Genomic DNA, 23,558 nt, shown 5'->3' with positions numbered 1-23,558 from the left:
TACTGGGTAACTCTTAGGTTCCAAAGCCATCTTGCAAAAAGATTCAAAATACTACTGTGTATACATGAGAGTAAAATGAACTAGACATGGTATCATTTAGGCTTTTTTGTCATGCTCTGCTCACTAATTAAGCTGTAATGTACTGGACTTTGGAAATGCTATGAGAGCTGAAGATTAAAAATGAGAATTGTGAATTTCAACAGACTTTACAGTATTCCCAAGGGAGTGGTAATATAATATGTTTTTATATCCACATCCACTGGATATGAGCAATCGTGCGCTCTGATTAGTTACTCTACTACTAGGCTATCAGCTCATATACCATGAGTAGAGAAAAACAAAATGGCGGCGCGTGTTGGTGAACTAACCGAGGATGAAATAAAAACTCGACTCGAAAAGTTTGAAGCTTAATTTTTGCGATAAAATATGTTTTCACTGATCGAATGTTGATGTAAATCTTGTCAAATTTGAATATTTTACTATACATATGATGTATGCAATTTGTCATGTGTCCTCTAAGCGGAAATGGTTTTGCCGGACGTTTTGTATGAAGTTTTTAATTTATCGAATTTTCAAAAAAATAAAAATGTGTTTCTCAAAATCCAGTGAATGTGGATAGAATAAAACAATTATTCCACTCAATCTTGTCGTACATGGCTTATAGCCGACTCGGTGCTTTGCGCCTCATCAGCTATCAGCTCATATACGACTTGATTTTGTGGAATGTATTTTAAAGTTGATATAATACACCCCTTTTTCACAAATTGACACAGTTCCCTGATGCTTTGATCAAAATATCACAAGGATAAAGCACCACAGCTCCCGTCTTAGCCTGTCTAAACAGCCGTGTTCAAAATGGCCGCTTTGAGAACCTGTTCCTTTAAATGATAACGAGCAACTGCTAAACCCAACCCCTCTCTTCCTCCAGCCAATCAGGTAGCACTTTCCTCACAAATATTCATTCGTAAAGGCAGTTCTCAAGCCTTGGGTGGAGATACTCAGGGTGTATTCAGACCAGGATAGTTCGATAGTTCACTTGCTTTAATCCGAACCAAATGTTTTTTTTTATTTTTTCATTTTGGTGCGGTTCGCTTTCACACTGTACATTTTAGTAAGCGGACCAAAATCTGTCAACAAAGCCACGTGCCCTGAGGTCGTTCAGCTATTGGTCAGAGACGACACGCGCACAAAGCGTTAAGTTCAAAAGTAGTCATGGAGGCTTTCCGTGCTGTTATTCTTTTTAATGTCATCAAAGTTATATGTTTTTTCCAGTTTTTACTGTTTTCACAATTGTGCGATTACTATGCTGTTGTACAAGTAATTTATCAACGACGACGACAAAGGGCAAGGCGGCTACGGAGGATAGCGCTGATGAGCGCACATCATGTTGTGACAGTTCTGGCTCTTCACGCAATAGATGAATTTCTTTTTTGCGTTGCTAGTACCGCCACTTTTTGAAAGAATGTCCCTGATTTTAATGTAGGTCTGACAGAGTTTCTTCACTTTTAGCCGACATTGTTCTGGGGAGCGCGTGAACCCCTTCTCCTTCATTTTCTCACTGAATACAGCAAACACGTCGGCATTTTTGTGTGTTCTCTAAAAGCTCAGATATGTGGACATCTGCCCATATATCCACAAGGGTATGCGTTTCTTCCTCGGCCCACGTTTGTCCCCTACTCATTTTTTGTGCTCTGTAGTCTAGCCTACCACTGGTCTGAATGACTGAACGACTGTTGTAAGGTTCCCTTGACAACCGAAACAGTGTTTGCACTTTGCGGTGGAGTGTCAAGACTCTGTTTCCCATAATGCTCGACAAACGACGGAAGCTCCCGAGGTACAAAAAAGCAAAACTGTCGGATTAGGTCCGGTCTGCTTTCACACCTCCAAAAGATCTGCACCAGGGTTCCTTTGGTCCGGACCGAGTCCAACCTTGCAGCTCGGTCTCGGTCCGCTTGTTTGGTCCGGACCAGAGTTCGGTGGTTTGTATTCAGACCAACCCAAAAGGTCCGGACCAAGGGAAATTTGGTTCGTTTGGTCGTTTGGTCCAGACCAAACAACGTAGGTGTGAATACGCCATCAGATGAGGGGGCGGGATTAGAGGGATCCTAATGACATAGAAAGGGGAGAGAAATCTGAACGAAGCACGGTTTCTGAAATAGGTGCCCCCCCCCAAAAAAAAAACCTTCTTGTGTCTCTTATTTCAGAGTTTGTGAGTTGATAGGCTCCAGATACCTGAATGTATGTGCACAAGCACTGAAAAAGTGAGTTTTTCATAATATGTCCACTTTAACATTACTACCATGGTAAAAGTAATAACAGACATGTTTTTAAGGAAAAAAAAAATCAATGGATCCAAGCAGCAGAGAAAAGCAGGCCTACTTCGCTCCTAAATGACAATGGAGATGCTTGAGGCTGAGATCCAAACGATACTGTCTGGCATTTGAATGAAACAGCCTGGGAAAAGTTTACATGGTGAAATTTCTACGATATACTTAAATATGTTTGTCTTTTGCATGCAACTTAACCACAATTCAAGTTCTAGCGTTTTAAAGTCTAGTTATCCCAAAAGTGAAACGTTTAACTTCACTCTACGTCATGGACATTTTGACAGCCGGTCTCTGATTACAAACTGAATCATGTCCGTCTCACTATACGGCACCGAGCTATCCAACAACTTGACCAAATCATGATATTCACTGTGTGTGGAAATCACACTTTGCTAGCCAGGATTCGGACATATTTTGACAAACTGCCTGTTTTTACCAGTGTGTTTATTAAACTGGCTACTTATCCAACATCTTCGCAAATACAAGAGCAAATAAAAACACGCCCAGATCATGGAAATTTAAAAAAAAAATTCCACATTGTTTTGGTGAAATATACTGTACAAAAGTCTTAGGTACATATAAAGAAATGCCGTAGACCAAAAATGGCTTAAAAATAATGAAATTAAATGTTTCAATATTTAAAAAAAAATACTATAAACAGCAGTAATCCATAATAAATGAAACAAAGTCAATATTTGGTGTGAGACGACCCTTTGCTTTAAAAAAAAAAAAAGTTGTCTCAGGTACAATGAGTGCAGCTTTATAAGGAAATGAGCTGTAGGTTTGCAGAACCAGCCACAGTTCTTCTGGACACTTTGACTGTCACACTCGCTTCTTAATTTTGCACCAAAACCCAGTAGCCTTCATTATGTTTTCTTTTTTAATCTGAAAAGTGCTCTCTTATGTAATATGCTGCTCAGATACAAACTTTTTTTCTGTAATATTTAATTTTGTGCTGGAAAACGAACATTTGGACTCTAAAATGTTTTTGTACTGACCTGATAATGTAGACGTCATAAAATAGAAATCTATAACAAAGTTTGTATGAAAAAAAAACAAAAAACAAAACCAGGGTGCCTAAAACTTTTGCACAGTACTGTATATATGTTTGAGGCGTCAAAGTATATACAGTAAGTTATAAGTGGAGGAAAAAATCTAATTCTGGTCAAAAACTTGTGCTTTCTGAGATGCTTTTCTGCTCACCACGGTTGTAAAGCGTAGTTATTTGAGGTATCATAGCCTTCCTGTCAGCTGAAACCAGTCTGGCCATTCTCCTCTGACCTTTCTCATCAAGATTTCTCATCAGTGTTCGCACCCACAGAACTGCCACTCACTGGGTGTTTTTTCCCCCTGCACCATTCTGTGTAAACTCTAGAGACTGCTGTGTGAGAAAACCCCAGGAAATCAGCAGTGAAATACTGCACTCTGAAATACACAAACCTAACACCAACAACAATGGCACAATTAAAATAGCTGAAATCACATCCCAATTTCTAATGTTTGATAAAACTTGTCCTATATCTGCATGATTTTACGCATAGCACTGCTTCCACGTGATTGGATGATTGTATAATTGAACTAGAAGGGCACACGGTAGAGTGCATACCTCCACCAAGCCACATAGTATCAACATCAACATCAAATCACTTGAACCTAGGATAATACTAAAGCTGTCCACCAAATTGCATCCAAATCCGTTCACTACTTTTTGAGTTACGTTGGGAACAGCCCAAAAAAAAAAAAATCCTGGAAACACACTATCTGGATTTGCATCAAAATTGAATCAATTGTTCCTTTGCCCATTGGAAGTGAAAACATAACCTCCTCCAACAAAGTTGGTGAAGATAATGAATGAATAAGCAGGTCTACAGATCTTTCTATTAAAGTGACTGGTCAGTATATACTCTATATGTACACTCCAATCCAATAAACTGTTTAATAATGTCCAAAAAAAACCAACAACTTTTAGATACTTATATGAGTATATGAAAGGTTGCTAGTGAGTTTAGAAAACTACCAGGCCTGGCTCCAGATTTCACAAACAGGTTTGTGGGTTACAGTAGGTATCTAAGTTTTTAAGATTATAATGTACACTCATCAGCCACTTTATTACGAATACCCATCCACCTGCTGTTTTATGCAGTTCTCTAATCAGCCGATCCCTTGACAGCAACACAGTGCATAAAATCATGCAGATACAAATTAAGAGCTTCAGTTCATGTTCACGTCAAACATCAGAATGGGAAAAATTGTGATCTCAAAGTGTGACTTTCACTGTAGCATGGGTGTTGGTTTGAGCCAGATGGACTGGTTTGAGTATTTCAGAAACTGCTGAGCTCCTGGGGTTTTCACACACAACAGTCTCTTGAGTTTTCACAGAATGGTGTGAAAAACAAAAAAAAAACATTCAGTGAGCGACAGTTCTGTGGGTGGAAACAAACATCTTGATAAGAGAGAGAGGTCAGAGGAAAATGGCCAGATTGGTTCAAGCTGCCAGGAAGGATATAGCAACTCATAGCAACTCTTTACAACCGTGGTGAACAGAAAAGCATCCAGCATACACTACCGTTCAAAAGTTTGGGGTCACCCAGACAATTTTGTGTTTTCCATGAAAAGTCACACTTTTATTTACCACCATAAGTTGTAAAATGAATAGAAAATATAGTCAAGACATTTTTCTGGCCATTTTGAGCATTTAATCGACCCCACAAATGTGATGCTCCAGAAACTCAATCTGCTCAAAGGAAGGTCAGTTTTATAGCTTCTCTAAAGAGCTCAACTGTTTTCAGCTGTGCTAACATGATTGTACAAGGGTTTTCTAACCATCCATTAGCCTTCTGAGGCAATGAGCAAACATATTGTACCAGTGGCGGCTGCTGGTTTTTAAAACAGGGGAAGCCCATTTTACGCATTCATCGCAAAACCTGTAGGCCGGATATCAAAGCATAGAAAGGTGTGCCCCATTAGCATAGTGAACTAGACAACCCTACCTAGTGGCAGAAAGTATTTTTGCTTGTACATTTCATGTTATAGTCTGGCTTGCCAGGCTAGTGCCTCATATCCTTAATCAAAAATATCAAACATCCAAAAATCACTGGCTATTCAACGAAGAGCCTTGAACATCATACCCTGATATGCAACACAGAGTCTTTAACACAACACCCAGCTGTGCAACACATCCTTGAACATCTTCTGCAACACAGTCTGGAAATCCATAACCAGGTAGGCTATGCAACACACAGAACCTTGAATATTATACCCAGGTATAACCTATAACACAGAGCCCACCATTCTCTTAACATTACTGAACAATATACACACTTCAGATTCATGAACATTATATGATGCACACTATTTATACACAAATTCTGCCCTCCGCTCCTTTTCCAGAAAATGGTCTGTGACCCTGTCATACTAGCTGGTTGTGCTTTCCAGAGACTTCACCAATTTCTGTTAGCAGCTAGCACTGCAGATCCCAATAAGGCTCAAGCTAGCCTACAACCAGATTGAACTACAAATGAAATAAACGAGTGAATTCACGAATGATCAAACTGATAGAATGGATGAAAGTTAACGGAGCACAACGAGTAATATTTACATTTATTTACAGAGTAATGTACAGAGACATCAATGAGAAGAAACGTTTATATGAAAAGAAATTCGGACAGCACTTTGGCACACGACTACACTTTCTCGACATCCGCTAGGGACTGACTGATCATGCTTCCGTGTTCCTCGCCGACGCCGAAGTACAGAGCCCGCCCTCCTCATGTCTTTCAAACACTACCTCCAATAATCCTTCATTAGCCCGGCTTCTTGCCCCCCCACTGTCTCGTTTAGTCCCAGAGAAGCCCGGCTTCCCTGGAAGTGACGATTTTGTCGATTTTAACCAATAACAACTAGCCGAAATTGGCTGTTCAGAGCCCTCTCATAGACTGCAACGGATACCCAGCTGCCAGCCATAGAGCCCATTGAAATAAGAAAGGTTACAGCCAGTGTTGCCAGATTGGGCGGTTTTAAGTGGATTTTGGTGGGTTTTGAACATATTTTGGCTGGAAAACGTCAGCAGTATCTGGCAACGCTGGTTACAGCCTGGCAGCAAAGGTGATTCTCATAGCGAACTGCAAGTTCGTCAGACATCACTCAAATAAGTTACAGGATAGTTATGAACGTAAATACAATCTTGGGCACATATTATGTTATGCAAGTTATTGTTTTAATGAGAATTCAACGTCGTAGATGCCGCAGTTTGGGGACAGAATTTTAGGGGAAGCTCGGCTTCCCTTGTTGTCTCTGAGAAATCGCCCCTGCATTGTACCATTAGAACACTGGAGTGATAGTTGCTGGAAATGGGCCTCTATACACCTATGGAGATATTGCACCAAAAACCAGACATTTGCAGCTAGAATAGTCATTTACCACATTAGCAATGTATAGAGTGTATTTCTGATTAGTTTAAAATGATCTTCATTGAAAAGAACAGTGCTTTTCTTTCAAAAATAAGGACATTTCAAAATGACTCCAAACTTTTGAACAGTAGTGTACAACAGCAGAAGACCACACTGGGTTCCACTCTTGCCAGCCAAGAACAGGAACCTTAGAATCAAGAACAAGTTCCTATTAAAGTGGCCGGTGAGTGTATTTGAGATGCTGTGTAAGCATACATAATGCATTTTCAGACAATGAGTCAGGAGAGTTTAATGTAGTATTTAAATTGCATTGTAAATTTATACAGCATCTCAGTGTTCTTTAGTTGTTATTGCGCACTGAGAGGACTAAAGTGAGAGCGATAATTTATTTCTGTCATTTCTTCAACAGAAACGTGCAAAACTAATGAAGTCTACCACTGGGTAGAGGATCTCAACAAAACATTGTCGAAATTGACCAAAACGAGACAGGTCTTGTGTCTAATGACCATGTTGAGATCTTTTTATCTTTTCAATGTCTGTAAACGTGAAGGTGAGAAGAACAAGACACATCTGGCTTTTGAAGAGCTTTCTTGGCTGTGAAGCATTGACATCCAGATGGCAGCAACTGGATGACTGCTAATCCCACCATTTCCCACAAAGCACTCGTTGGTCCAGAACATTTTACATGGTGAATTTAATAAGCTTGGTTTCAACTGCAGAAGCAGAAACATCATTAATCCGTCTTTTTGTTTCAGTGAAGTGCAAGACAATAGTCTTCCTGTCATTTTTACTTCCTAATTTATACACTTAGCACTCAATGGCTGCCAAATCTACTGGTAAGCTATGATGGAATACAACTCTACTTACTTCAAGTGGCTCACACCATTAGTGACTCAATTTGCATCAAATGTGGTTAGATATGCAATATTATCCATAAGGTTTACATCAAACACAAACTTTGAAAAATTTCACCAGGTTTCTATCAGAGTGGACACACATGAAGTAATGACTATTACAATTTGAGATGTGCTATCATAGGAAAATGAGACCGTTGATGATGGCGTAGCTCACACCGACCCAGTCTAGTCCAGAAGAAACAATCTAAAGTGGGCCATCTTGCGCAATAAATGGTGCAAGCTACATACATTATATCCAAGCTACTGTATATATATATATATATATATATATATATATATATATATATATATGCTATATACACCCTAGGATTTGCCAGAAAGAATACAAAACGGCAAGGAACTGACCGAGAAGAAGCGATTTTTGTTGAACTGCTCATTAAGGCTTAATTAGTCCATAACTGCATTAATAATTGTAATTAAGCAAATCTGGGTAGAAGTTATATGCACACTAGGTCCCCCTACCTTCATGCCAGAAAGAATCAAAATCGGTGAAGGATTGAGGGAGAAGAAGTGATTTGTGTGGAAACTGCTCGTTAGGGCTTTATCACTCCATATCTTCATTATTAATTGCAATTATGCAAATTTGGGTCGAAGCTACAGTATATGCACTCCAGGCAGACCCACCTTCCTGCCAAAAAGAATAAAAATTGGTGATGAATTGATAGAGAAGAAGCAATTTTTGTGAAATGTGGACGACAACTGACGACAGACGGACAACACATGATGGCAAAAACTCATCACCTGTCGGCCAGATGAGCTAATAACCACTGATGAAGTGGTGTGATGCCATTAAAATCCTGAACTTCATTATTTTCCAATGATTACACCCCCAAAGACATTTTATCCTCCTTATACTGTATGACAAAAATTTGTCAACAGTTACATTTTTATTTCTTTAATGAACCAAATATCATGCTTTTATCCAATTATAATAACATTTAATGTCTGCCGAACAGCTATGAAGCTATGAAATCAGTTCCTGGTTTGTTTGTTTTTCTCTGTTGAAATTAAAGGTAGACTGCCTTTCAGATTTTTCGAATGTCGGTCAAAAAAATAATTTTCCCTGACACCCAATTATTTTTGTTTAGTGGACCAAACGCTACTGAATTTGAATCACAGACTTCCAATTTTATTAGTTTTTTTTTAAATAGAACAATTAATGAATTTAGGGCCACGTGGCCTTAAATTCTCCGCTATTTTTTTCTATTTCACCATGACCCAATTCATGACACTACATCATGTATCACATGGTGGGCTTTCCCTGTCTGCACAAGGCATTGTGGGATACAAATTTGAAACAGGCGAGAAAAATGGAGGACGCGAATGAAATGTGAAAGAGCGGCTACAGTAACGGAAAGCGAGAAGAAAAGACGTTATGTTGCGAAGGAAAGGAAACACAGGACCAAACTAATAAATATCAGCGGACAGCGAGCACCTCGGTGTGATCAGCTGTTCGTTTCGCGACAGAATGATGTAACTATCAGCGCACAGACAAAGGTAAAGCTGTAGATGGCAGTAATACAACACTGGATGCCAGCTGCCGTAAAACCCAAAAGAAGAAGAAACAGGTAAACCTGCACATGCGCACACGGACTTCCTCTGTCTGCTTGACTGGACAAAGCGAGCGATTTCATGCACATTATTTGCTCGGGAATCTCCTCAAATTAAATAACTTCCCAGCCACAGAATGGCCTGATATTTTGTGAGATATTACAGAAATAAACATATATCACAATGAGCAAATTTTAGAAGGAACTAAATTTCACTGATTTTACGAAATCAAAAGGCCATATAGCTTTAATAAGACATAAAACACAACTTGATTTGTTAATCAAGAACCCGGGAAGCACAAGGTCCTCTGTCCTGAAGGTTTTCCCATGGATGAAAACATGCTGAGTGTTACAAAGAGCTGACTCTGGAGACTCCTTATATAAATGTTAAGTAAACATCTCCTTATACATTTTATTATTACAGGCTTAGTTTATATGGCACGGCCAGCACACAAGTACCTGTGACTGAACAGAACGAGTGCATCAGTGTGATTTCAATTACAGCTAGGGCCATGCTGTTATAGAAAAATAATCAACAGCAATATGTTATAATAGAAAATCTGTATTTTGACAAAAGGGCAGATCAATAAGATAAGGATAAAATTGTAGGCAAGAATTGCCAATTAGCATCCTGACACTAAATTAAAGGAATCAGCATGACAATATACGTATGCATGTGTTAGCATACGGTAATATTGCATCATACTGATTCCAATCAGCAAGATGTCACAATTTATGAAAACTAGTTTTGACATTTAGTATAAAACCATACCAAGTACCAATATTAGTTACAATATACTTGGTAGCCATTTTTAGACCCCATTTTACAGTGCAAGACTTATGGAATACAGTTAACAAATTACTGCACTGTCAGAAAGAGGGGTACAGTAGGAGTCCATTTCTGTCCCCCAAGGTACAGTGTACACTAATGTATCCCCTAGGGCTCATTATTAGACTTCAAAGTAGCTATGTATACCTTTTTAGGGTCAAAATGTTCCCAAGCAGTATACAAAGGGTACAAATAAGTACCTTAGAGGGTACTGCCCCAGTGACAAGCCATTGTGCCCCTAAAGGTACAATAATGTACTTTATTTTATTCACGGTACGGTTTCCATCAAATCCCGCGCTCCGATTGGCTGGCGAGCGGGTCCGTATCTACGGTACGGACCCCAGTTACGGACCTCTGGCGACTCGCTTGTTTACAACAACAACAAACATAGTCGCAATTTTTGTCAACATTTATTTTCACATTTCTCAGGAGAATAGCATTAATTTTACATCATGGATAGTGATAACAGCAGTCTTCACAGCGAAAGCAAGTTTTACTATCCTAAGGAAAACAAAATAAAAGAAAACATTTCAGGAGAAAGCTAAAAACCTCTAACTTGCTAACGCCGAGCAAAAACATGGCTGAATCCTGAATGACTCAATTTTGTATAAATAGGGGACTACATAGGTGGCAAAATGTAGTTTTTTTCCTGCCATGGAAGTGCACTTATATACTGAGGAGGAAGCCATTTGCATTACAGCCATGAATGAGGATTCAAAATGGCGGCTCGCCTCGCCTTGGCTCAGTTTTCCCTTTCGGGCGCTCTCGTTTTCTGTTAGAATTTGGTAAAGAAAAAAATAAATATATTATTTAACAGCTTAAAGGGCATATTCTGGACCAATTTTGTTTTTTTTTTTAATATGAAAGTATGTCCCTTTACACACTCATCCAGAAGGGTAATTTTGCACAAGGCCATCTGTCCACAGCAGAAAAAAATAAAATAACAAAACGCGTCTGGAAAAATCCCAAGGGAGTCTGGAGCCAGATTCGTGACGTTATCTGTGGAAGCGCGAGCAGGCTGCGCAAGCTTGCACGGTTTCAGTGCTCAGCCTGTGTAGACCAAGCGCTCCCATTTCTCTCTCATTGTCCGGTCTTTTGGGAAACGATGAGTACTAATCCCATCAAAATTGATGTTGCTACACCCTCCTACGATACATCTGTTAACCATTTTAATAATTATGTGATAACGCTGAAGAAATTTTCAGAAAACCACCAGGTCGTTTTCTCATAAACAAACCAGCGCTGACATAGGATTCATAAGGAGGTGTCCCACACGCAACGTCACGAAAATCAATGTTCCCGGGAAATCCAAATGCCAAGTTTTTTCAGAGGCGGACCAATTCGCCTCAAATGCCTTGATTTCAACTGAATTTTTCTGGTATTGCGCAAGGTAAAAAAATTGCAGAGAATGCAGAATGTTACAGTTTAATATAAAATAGGAGAATTACATTGATCTTGCTCCTGAATTTACCCGTGATATGCACTTTAAGGTCGGCCCGTATGGTGAAATACCGTGACCTTGGCCTTGAATACTGACCTGGGCCCAGAGGGCCTCGGTCAGTACTTTCAAGACCTCGGTCACGGTATTTCACAATATGGAACTCATCTCATCATCTCTAGCCGCTTTATCCTTCTACAGGGTCGCAGGCAAGCTGGAGCCTATCCCAGCTGACTACGGGAGAAAGGCAGGGTACACCCTGGACAAGTCGCCAGGTCATCACAGGGCTGACACATAGACACAGACAACCATTCACACTCACACCTACGGTTAATTTAGAGTCACCAGTTAACCTAACCTGCATGTCTTTGGACTGTGGGGGAAACCGGAGCACCCGGAGGAAACCCACGCGGACATGGGGAGAACATGCAAACTCCGCACAGAAAGGCCCTCGCCGGCCCCGGGGCTCGAACCCAGGACCTTCTTGCTGTGAGGCGACAGCGCTAACCACTACACCACCGTGCCGCCCTACAATATGGAACTCCCAGAATGTGGGAGTATTTTTTGTTTGTGACCACAGAAGATAGAAGATAACACTAAATTAAGTACCAGCTAACAGCACAGGAAGCGCAAAGATTTATATCAGTACAATATACAGTAGCAGTCAAAAGTTTGGACACCCCTACTCGTTCATAGGTTTTTTTCTGTATTTTGACTATTTTACCCATTGTAAAACAATACTGAAGACATCAAAATTATGAAATAACATCTGGAACATATATGGAATTATGTGGTAAACAAAAAAGTGTTTAAAAAAAACAAAAAATGTTTCATATTTTCGATTCTTCAAAGTAGCCACTGTTTACCTTGATGACACTTTGCACAGGAAGTTAGTAAGTCATTAACCTTGTCAAATGTTAATTAGTGCAATTTCTTGCCTTCTTAATGCGTTTGAGATCAAACAGTAAATAGTAAATAATAAAAATACAATAAACAGCCCTATTCCACAACTGTAATAATCCATATTATATCAAGAACTGCTCAAGCAAGTAAAGAGAAACGACATCCATCATTATTTTAAGACATGAAGTGCCTTTCAATTCATAAAGATAAAGAAAACATTGAATTAGAAGGTGTGTACAAACTTTTGGTTGGTACTGTATATCCTGCTCAACAACGATGCAGAGAACTTTCTGAGAAAGATGTGGTTTCATTGAGAAAAGTCAAAACTAGATAGCGGCGACTTGGCTGTGCTGAGATTTAAACTCATAACCAAACAGAAATCGCACGTCGTAAAGAATTCTTTGGTTGTGAGTTGAAATGGTGGTCTTTGAGCTCATAATGTGATGTGCTCAATGTCAGTTGATTTAGTGCGATTGTAACCAAAGAGAGACACCGACAAAGTTCTGGCAGTGTCTGAAAATTTTGATTAAAGTCTCAGTGTGTGAATGCTTGCCTACAAGCCATAAACAGGTGGATGGCAAAGGATGGTGTAAAAAATGAGGTAGTAGAAATGGCAAACCAGAAATGAACATTATAATACAGTATATTGAAAAAAAAAGAAAGAAAAAATATATAGCTGATTGTGAAGAATGTTTCTGCTTACATGACCCTGTTTTTTGCATGAGCTCGGATTACACTGACTGATGATGATGTTAGCAGAACCTTATCATGTTCTTTAATCGCAGGTCCATCATTAGAGGATCTTTATAGTAAAATCTGACATGCTGAACACATTGTTAAGTCTGGCATAAAATTTAGCTACCATTATGTTCAATCATCACATCCGGTGTGACCAGCTGAGACCCTTCAATACTGATCTACCATTATACCGCATACTTGACACTACTCACAACAGGTGATAAAATAAGGTCACATGGCATAATGAGACAGTTTACACCTGGCTGTTTCATGTGTCTTGGTTATCAGGATTAAATCCAGATCTAGATTGTCTACAAAGAATATGATAATCATAACAGAATATGATGATTTGCAAATCATGGAAACCCTATATTCCACTGAAAATGGTACAAAGACAACATATCAAATGTTGAAACTAAGAAATTTTATTGTTTTTTGAAAAATATATGCTCATTTTGAATTTGATGTCAGCAACGCATTTCAGAAAAGTTGGGACAAGGGCATGTTTACTTTTAACAACACTCTGTAAACCTTTGGGAACTGAGGAGACCAACTGCTGGAGTTTTGAAAGTGAAATGTTGTCCCATTCGTGCCTGATATACAATTTCAGTTGCTCAACAGTTCGGAGTCTCCTTTGTTGTATTTTGCGCTTCATAATGCGCCAAATGTTTTAAATGGGAGACAGGTCTGGACTGCAGGCAGGCCAGTTTAGCACCCAGACTCTTTTACTACGGAGCCATGCTGTTTTAATATGTGCAGAAAGCGGTTTGTCTTGCTGAAAGAAGGAAGGCCTTCACTGAAAAAGATTTTGTCTGGATGGCAGCATATTGCTCTGAAACATGTATACGGTATATCATTCAGCATTAATGATGCCTTCCCAGATGTACAAGTTACCCATGTCATGTGCACTAATGCATCCTCATACCATCACAGATGCTGGCTTTTGAACTGTGCACTGATAACAAGCCGGATGGTCCCTCTCCTCTTTAGCCTGGAGGACGTGGTGTCCATGATTTCTAAAAAGACTTTCTACTTTTGATTCGTCAGACCTCGGGACAATTTTCCACTTCGCCTCAGTCCATCGTAAAAGAGCTCGGGCCCAGAGAAGGTGGCGGTGTTTCTGGATATTGTTTATATCTGGTTTTAACATGCATTTGTGGATGCAGTAATGAACTGTTTTCACAGACGATGGTTTTCTGAAGTGTTCCTGAGCCCATACAGTGATTTCCACTACAGACACGTGTCTGCTTTTAATGCAGTGTCTCCTGAGGACCTGAAGATCACAGGCATCCAGTGTCAGTTTTCAGCCTTGTCTCTTGCATACAGAGATTTCTCCAGATTCTCTGAATCTTTTAATGATATTATGTACCACAGATGATGTGATGCCCAAATTCTTTGCAATTTTACATTGAGGAATGTTATTCTTAAATCGTTGCACTGTTTGCCCACGCAGTCTTTCACAGAGCGGTGAACCCCTCCCCATCTTTACTTCTGAGAGACTCCGCCTCTCTGGGATGCTTTTTTATACCCAATCATGTAACTTGACCTGTTGCCAATTAACCAAATTAGGGGTGGGTTTTTTTTGCATTACACAACTTTTTCAGTCTTTTGTTGCCCCCGTCCCAACTTTTCTGAATCATGCTGCTGACATCAAATGTCATATGGGCATATATTGTTCAAAAAACAATAAAATTCCTAAATAAAAGTTTCAACATTTGATATGTTGTCTTTGTACTATTTTTAATAAAATACAGGACTTCTAAGATTTGCAAATAATCATATTCTGTTTTTTTATTTACGTTTTACACAGTTTCCAACTTTAAGGGATTGGGGTTATTGTCATAGGTTCCTTAAATTCTCTCTCTTATAGTTATTAAATAGCTTTTTTGGGAAAACGTTGACTGCCGGAAAGGTGTGTTGTTGTTCATCTACAATGTCAGTATCTGTCACTGTGCTTCTTTGAGTGAAAGTAGTGCATGTTTGTTTATAAAATGTACCAGCAATTGAAATCAAAAAGCCGTTCATTAAATTCTTGCAGATGATGTGAAATATAGACTGATCAAAATGTATTTTCTCTGCCAGTCTTTTCAGATTTGTAATCATAGCCAAGCTCGGTACCACAGTTACTCAGGACAGCACTCTATAAAAATATATCCAGTGTGTTCTGTAGACTAATTTGAGCACATTTAGTGATATTTAATGAGGGTTCACTATAATAACACTATTGCTGTGTAACAGCCAGCTATCAGTAGCTTGTTTAAGGATCCGTGATGGTTTTCATAAAATGGTTCTAGTTCAGAAATATGAATCCAAAAAGCTGTGGTTTTCGAATATGGCACTCATGGGCTTGCCTCGACTGTCGGGTTTGATCTGCGGTACAGCAAACTGGCTCAGGAATAATTGATGCCTTTTGAGAAGCGAAGGCCACATCAACTGTTGTGTTTAAAAACACTTACTCTAATGTCCACCCTACAGCTATGGCACTGGATCAATCTTAATTACTTTTGACATTGTGCAGCACTGTAAGCCTGCAATCTGAGTAAGAAACTGAATTTATACATGTTTGATTTGTCCAGTGTCGACAAATTACCATTTGATATTAAATCACAAATTGAGCCGTAAACGTCCGTTATTCATTTTACTAAAATTTACAAATACGTCAGTCTGATAGTGCTCTGTTACCTCACTGCATTACAAGAAATGCTAAATTATCAAAGAAAAGTTTTACTGCTTTTCATTAAAACATGCAATACACATTATCAACAGAACTATAGCACAAACATCATTTGTAATTTGCTCATATGCTCAAATTAAGAAAATCAGCCTGATAAGTCATTATTTCTTAAAATCATCTTTGTACTCGTTCTTTTGGAAAACTAGTAGGCAAGTAACGATATATCATGTGACAATAAATCACGATACAAATTTATGTTGATTTAAATCAATGAAATAAAAAATAAATCATGATTATTATTATTAGGCTGCATAATCTCTGTTTTTCCTGGATAAAATGACATTGTCTGGACAGCAGAAGCCGTAAAATAACACACAATATTAGGAACGCATGTGAGGGTGGCACGGTACGGTGGTGTAGTGGTTAGCACTACACCAGGGGCTGATGGGGGCCTTTCTGTATGGAGTTAGCATGTTTCCTCTGGGTACTCTGGTTTCCTCCCACAGTCCAAAGACATGCAGTTAGGTGAACTGGCTACTCTAAATTGCCCATAGGTGTGAATGGTTGTTTCCCAAGCCCAGAAATGGAAGGGTTGCGGCAGGAAGGGCATCCAGCGTAAAACTATGCTCCAATTATTATGACGTGGATCAGTCGGGTCCACATGGACCCCAACCTGGCAATAGTGCTGGACAAGGAAGAAGAAGATTGGGAATGCCTGTGACTTCACCCTAGGTGGAAGTAACACAGCACTAATGCCACAAAAACATATCTTAAAATGTGAAAGAACTTTTGCGCGATTGACTGTACAAATAGGTTTACCAGGAAATTGGAGCCTTCTTTTTACAGACTGCTGAAAGATAAAGAAAAGAGAAGCAAATGGAGGTAGTTGTTTCCTGTTTAAGCCTGACTACAGCCTTCAGAAATGTTCATGAATGGTTATTAAGAAAAGGTCTATTTAGTATTAAGGTTTTTCATTTTTATTGAAAGGAATATTTTAGTTAATATGCTGTTATATTTTATTCCAACCTTTACAAATGTGGGCCAATAATTATTGTTGATTATTAAGATAATTTTTTTTGTGAATTTAACAAAAGAAATATTGAAGTTGATAAACAATAGGAAAATAAATGTTGCATTTTTTGCCAATAAAATTCTTCTTCATTTAATTTTTTTTTCAAAAATATCATGGGAAAATCAAATTCTGAACCCAATATCGTGAATCGTGAATTGAGTGAATTGTTACATACCTAAAAACTAAGCAACAATAAATTGCGTCTTTATACCTGACTAAAAGTAGAAACCCATCAGCAAAGTACATTTATCATCTACACACGTGTACAAACACAACAGTATTCCTGTTTCTCAAAAAAATGCATTCTCCTTCAGTAGCCATGTCGACTTCCTGTTATTTTTTTTTCCTGTTACCGCACATTCTTGTGACTGACCTCGGCTTGTCTTCACTTAAAAAAAAAAAAAATCAAATCATCAAATATTAAAGGTGTGTTTACGATAATGGGCAGCCAGTTTTTCTCTCATCTGATGCCACATTATTAATTCATGCGGTTAAAACGACTTTCCAGCGATTAATGGTAGACGCTCCACAGCTCAGTGAGATTGCTTTCTGAGGAAAAAGAGCAGACTTTATCAGCTGTCTAACCATACATTATCGGCCTATGTGGTTGAGTGGAGGTTATCTACAGAAAGCGCTGTGGGCAGACTGACAGGATGACTCTTATGGGTGACAATGTGTTACTTCACATCCGTTGTGGTGAACCGTATATCAGATTAAGCCATCAAGTTTAGAAATTAAGGGGGAATTATCTTGTTGATTACAGTTAGCTTGAAAATGAAGTGCTAGATGTCTGCTGTCTGATGGGATACAGGAATACGAATGAATCAGACAGCATGCAGGGTCAAGTTCGATAATTGTGCCGGTTTTGCATTATTAGCAAAAACATTAGAGATCTCCCATTTGAACTGACAGCAATCAAGCTGCACTGCCATTAAGACTGGAGTCTGTATTGAAAAACACTCAGAAAAAATAAATAAAATCCTGAAATATGAACATATCACCAGCCTGTGTGTCGGCTGAAAGCTGAAAGCCTGGGCTATATGATTATGCAATACACGTGTGGTACGGCATTACATACTGACAGTCATATTCAGTAACGTTATATTCTTATACGGCCTAAACGTTGATTCTAGTTAAATTGTGATGCACGTTAACCGGTGAATGAAGAGCACTGCGAACACAGTGTGTACATAAAGTCCAGCTGGACACACATGACCTTGTACGCAAATATAATAAATACCTATTACATTGTAACTCTATTGATACCATAGATATTATTTCCTGAAATCATTTCCAAACCTGAATGCTGTCATATAGAATTACATTTCAGAATTTTTCTTCCCGATCCTAAACTTAATTAATTATTATTATTTTTTAAATTCTGAATGAGCATCTCATTTTTGATTCTGTAAGTCACAATTGTCAGAACGTTATTGTCAGGAGTTATTAATGCATTACAAACACATATGCAAATGCTGTTATTAGTGTTATTGTTTTTGTTATGTCTTTTTGTAGCATGTATATCCACAATGATAACTTTTTGCATAAAAATGCAGAGATGCTGTGTAAATGTACAGTATACCACATATTTAAATACATATTTACAAAAATGCGCAATTGTTAGAACTAACAATCATCATATTCACATCAATTATTATTATTTTTTCCTTTACGAGGGGTCTTTCATTCAAATTGACCATTAAGGATGCTTGCGATGTCAAGCATTACAGTCAGGAAAAACAGGTACTACCTTTCCTCAGGGTTGTAGTTATCTTTTCCACTTTTAATATGTATACTTCACCAGTAAATGTGGCTATAGTGTACCTTTAAAACTTTTTAGGTTCGACTATAAATACCTCGAAAGCTTTAATGGTCCACAATATTCTAGTTAAAACGTACATAACAAGAAAGAAGGGTACCTTTTAGTCTGAGGATGTCGAGCTCTATATGTGGTCTGGAAATACTGTACGGTAAGATTTTAAGCTTCAGCTTAAAATTAATTCTAAAGATGCAACAATAGGTTTGGAATAAGATCAGCGTTTTGGAAGAAGTATTAGATCGATTGCAATTCAGGGAAACAGCAAAATAGTTACTGTGTAAAAGTCTTAGAAAGCCTACTGTATGTTTTTGGGTTTTTTTTAGTCCAAACTTTATGACTTCTTCATTAAAAAAATAAATAAATCAGATTTCTAAACATTAGTGTTTGGATGTCAGTAAAGAAAGCAGCGTGTTAAAGTACATAAGAGAGCAGGTTAAAAAAGAAAACATAACGAAGGCTACTTGGTTTTGGTGCAAAATTAAGACACAAGTGTGACAGTCTAAGTGTCCAGAAGAAGCGTGGCTGGTTCTGGAAGATGCTCAGTCAAACCTACAGCTCAATTCCTTATAAAACTGCACTCACCGTACCTCAGACTTGAAGCCTCACAGCAAATACTGATTTTTGTTTCATTTCTTTATTTTTATGTTTCATTTTTCTCTTTTTTCAGGTTGGTCACACCTGAGCAGTAGGTACTGTATAAGAGCTGTAAAAGTGTTCATTCAGCACTGCAGGTGATAATTCAGTACTGGGTAGATTTCAGTACTGTGTATATTTGTCCAGTGTGTAAATGTGTCAAATCCAGCAGCAACAAACTTGCAGCTGGAGGTATCAGAGGTATCAATAGGAGCTCGATGGCTTCTTTACGCACTGCCCTGTGCATCACTCTTCACTTTTTTGTTTGCTTTCATTTATTTATTTGTGGTCTACTCACCTGCCGCCAAGCAGAAGGGCAGCAGGAGTCTGAAGATCAGTCCACACACCACCTCAGACGCCATCGCCCGGGAGATTTCTCATCCAGCTTGAAATGCAAAGCAGTGATGAAGTCAGACCCAAACTCGTGCTATTCCGTCCAGAACTCCTCTCGGTACCGCGCGCGCTCTCTGCGCCACTCCCGCATCATGCGCGCGTGCCGGAGCCGCACAAGTGCCGCGCGCGCAAATCAATACTCCGTTTCTTCCCTTATTATTATTATTATTATTATTATTATTATTATTATTATTATTATTCTCACTTGTGCGTCCCAATTCCAGTCCTTGATCCAGCCAACCAGTTCCAGAATTTTGTCCCAGGATTTATTTTCAATTAAAAAAAAGTCAGCAAACAAACAAACAAACAAAAACAATTCACATTTCTACTATCTAGGTAAGTTTAATTCTTTCTTTTTTTTTTTTCCTATTTCCTTTTCCGTTCTCCTCACTTCAAGATACAGCATCAAGTTTATCCATCAGCTACGGGTATGTGCCCAAACAGGACAAACCCAAAAGTCACTGCTTGTAGTGTTGAATCTCCAAAAGCCATTTTTGGTCCAGCATTTATTATTATTATTATTATTATTATTATAGATAAATATAGGGGTCTGTTTCAAACCCAAGCGACGCACTGCCTGGACTAAAAGCTTTTTTCTTTTTTTTTTTCTGCGCACTTCAATCAAAAAACTATAAGATGACGCAGTGAAATGCTGACCAATCACAGCGCAGTAAGTTCGGGCACGAGCAAAGAGAAAACCAATAAGAATCGAGAGGAGGCGGAGTCACAGAGACAGTTCATTTGAGAGGAAAAAAAAAGAAGAGCCTTCTAGAGAAATGCCTCATAGACGGCGACGTTATTTTCCACTTTAGCAGCGTGATTGTTAAGATACCGTGACACAAAACCAGCCAAAACAGAGGAAGCTATTTTATGAAGAATGTAGACAAACAATTATGACTGACTCAGCTCAAAATACAAGCCTACTGTACACTGGAATGTGACCAAACAATTCATGTCTTCCTGGATTCAAGCATCCATACATGCTACACTTACAGGCTATATTTGTACAAAGAAATTGGATTGGTTTTATTTTTTGGAGAAAAATGAAAAAGGAGTGGCACGGTGGTGCAGTGGTTAGCGCTGTTGCCTCACAGCAAGAAGGTTCTGGGTTCGAGTCCAGCGGCCGGCGAGGGCCTTTCTGCGTGGAGTTTGCATGTTCTCCCCGTGTCTGCGTGGGTTTCCCCTACAGTCCAAAGACATGCAGATTAGGCTAATTGGTGGCTCTAAATTGAATGTGAGTGTGACCGGTTGTTTGTCTCTGTGTCAGCCCTGCGATAACCTGGGTGTACCCTGCCTCTTGCCCATAGTCAGCTGGGATAGGCTCCAGCTTGCCTGCGACCCTGTAGGACAAGGTAAGCGGCTACAGATAATGGATGGATGGATGAGAAAGGATGTTTATGTACTAGTTGTGATCCTGACCCCTTCTGTCTCTCCGGACCTCCTTGATGCTCTGCTTCTGGTTGGAGGTCTCATCATCTTGCTCCTGCTGAGGGTCAAGTCAAGTTTTTTTGTATAGCGCTTTTAACAATAAACATTGTCGCAAAGCAGCTTTACAGAATTTGAACGACTTAAAACATGAGCTAATTTTATCCCTAATCTATCCCCAATGAGCAAGCCTGCAGCGACGGTGGCAAGGAAAAACTCCCTCAGACGACATGAGGAAGAAACATCGAGAGGAACCAGACTCAAAAGGGAACCCATCCTCATTTGGGCAACAACAGACAGCATGACTATAACATTAACAGTTTTAACATGAAGACAGTTTCGTTGATGTTGTAACTCTTCATTGATGGAAACTTGAGTGCAAAACTGTTCATGACAACTGCAGTCCTAAAGTTAGCAAGTCAACTGTAGTCCTCAGCCACAAAAGCATTACTGTAAGAGTCCAGAGCGTCTTCCAGGTGTAAGTTTCAACTGTCCTCATGGGGCCATCCTCCACAGGAGCGATGCGATAAAACTCCAACCAGACACAGGGCACCAGGATGGATCAAGCAGGTCCGAGGGGCAGAAGAAGTCAGCATCTCGATCCCAGGACCGACATGTAACTCAGAGGGACAGATTGGGAGGGGAGAAAACACAGGTTGTTAGGTATGCCCTAAAAATGACACAAGTATTAAATCTGTGTGGTAGGCTCGCAGAGACGAGAGTCTTGAGATCAGGCATAATACACAACAATGGCATGTTAATATGGTTAAAAAAAATACCATGACCTGCTCTGGCTGGATGCTTGATTGGGTGATGGGAGCACACTCCTCAGCAATGATGGGATGCAGATGGCCTCATACGGACAGCCACTGAGAAACCGTGAATTGTAGGACTACAATTGCCATGATAACTTCAGGATTGCAGCAGTCTTCATGAGTGAACAGTTCATAACTTCAACAAAATAGACTCCATGTTAAAACTCTAATGCATTTCCTGTTTACACAATTGTATTTTTTGACCATATAGGACACAATTATAGAAGGAAGTTAGTGTTTATCATCACTTCCCTTTTTGAGTCTGGTTCCTTTCAAGATTTCATCCTCATATCATCTCAGGTAGTTTTTCCTTGCAACCACCACCTCAGGCTTGCTCACTCACTTCTTCCAGCTTGTCCCACTTATGGTTGTGGGGGTCACTGCCACGTGGACCCTATTGATCCACATATCATATTAATTGGAACATAGTTTTACTATGTTTACAGATGCCCTTCCTGCCACAACCCTCCCATTTCCAGGCTTGGGAAACAACCATTCACACACACATTCTCACCTATGGTTAGTTTAGAGTAGCCAGTCAACCTAACTGCGTGTCATTGGGGGAAACCGGTGCACCCAGAGGAAACCCATGCAGACACAGGAAGAACATGCAAACTCCACACAGAAAAGCCCTTGCTGGCCACTGGGATCAAACCCTGGCTCAAAACCTTCTTGCTGTGAGGCAACAGTGCTAACCACTGCACCACCCACATCACCTCAGGCTTGCTCATTAGGGATAAATTTATACAACCCCAGATCAGAAAAAGTTGGGGTGGTATGGAAAATGCAAACAAAAAAGAAAACTGTGATTTCTAAATTTACTTTGACTTATTTCATTGCAGACAGTATGAACCCAAGATACGTATGTTTTGTCTGGTCAACTGCATTTCATTTGTTAATAGACATCCATTACTGTGTTTCAGGCCTCCAACACATTCCAAAAAAAGTTGGGACGGGGCAATTTAGGTCTAGTAATGAGGTAAAACAATTAAATAATGATGCGATTTGAAACAGGTGATGTCAAAAAGTGATAGTAATCATGATTTGGTACAAAATCAGTATCCAGGAAAAGCCTAGTCTTTGAGGAGCAAAGATGGACCGAGGCTCTCCAATTTGTCAAAAAATGTGTGAGAAAGTTATTGAAAACAATGTTCCTCAAAGAAAGATACAAAGGGATTTAGATATTTCACCTTCTACGGTGCATAATATCATTAAACGAGTCAAAGAATCTGGAGGAATTTCAGAGTGTAAAGGGCAAGGGCACAAGCCTAAGCTGAACACCCGTGATCTCTGATCCCTCAGATGGCACTGCTTTAAGAACCATCATTCATCTATAGCTGATATAACCACATGGGCTCGGGATTACTTTGGCAAACCTTTGTCAAGCTACAATACACAGTTACATCCACAAATGCCAGATAAAACTTGACTGTGCATAAAAGAAGCCTTATGTTAACTGTGTCCAGAAGTGCTGTCAACTTCTCTGGGTGCGGCGGTATCTGGGATGGACCATCACACAGTGGAAATGTGTACTGTGGTCAGATGAATCAGTATTCCAGGTCTTTTTTGTTCAGAAATGGACACCATGTGCTCTGGACCCAAGATGAAAAGGACCA

General features: G+C 39.3%; 1 protein-coding gene across 3 annotated transcripts in view; it reads right to left on the bottom strand.

The window, feature by feature from the left end:
* Positions 1-20,248, bottom strand: part of LOC132871732 (piezo-type mechanosensitive ion channel component 2) — a 217,232-nt gene extending 196,984 nt beyond the window's left edge. For 2 of the 3 annotated variants that reach the window (XM_060906188.1, XM_060906189.1), the window contains exon 1: positions 19,608-20,248. In XM_060906188.1, the coding sequence (XP_060762171.1) occupies positions 19,608-19,671 (64 nt within the window). In that variant the 5' untranslated portion in view covers positions 19,672-20,248. The remainder of the gene's footprint in view (positions 1-19,607) is intronic. The other variant, XM_060906190.1, reaches the window with a different exon arrangement.
* Between the last annotated feature and the right edge of the window lie 3,310 nt (positions 20,249-23,558).

This window comes from Neoarius graeffei, chromosome 23, assembly GCF_027579695.1.
Source record: "Neoarius graeffei isolate fNeoGra1 chromosome 23, fNeoGra1.pri, whole genome shotgun sequence".
Lineage (NCBI taxonomy): Eukaryota > Metazoa > Chordata > Actinopteri > Siluriformes > Ariidae > Neoarius > Neoarius graeffei.
The sequence above is the reverse complement of the archived record's forward strand: the minus strand, read 5'-3'. Positions and strand labels throughout refer to the sequence as shown.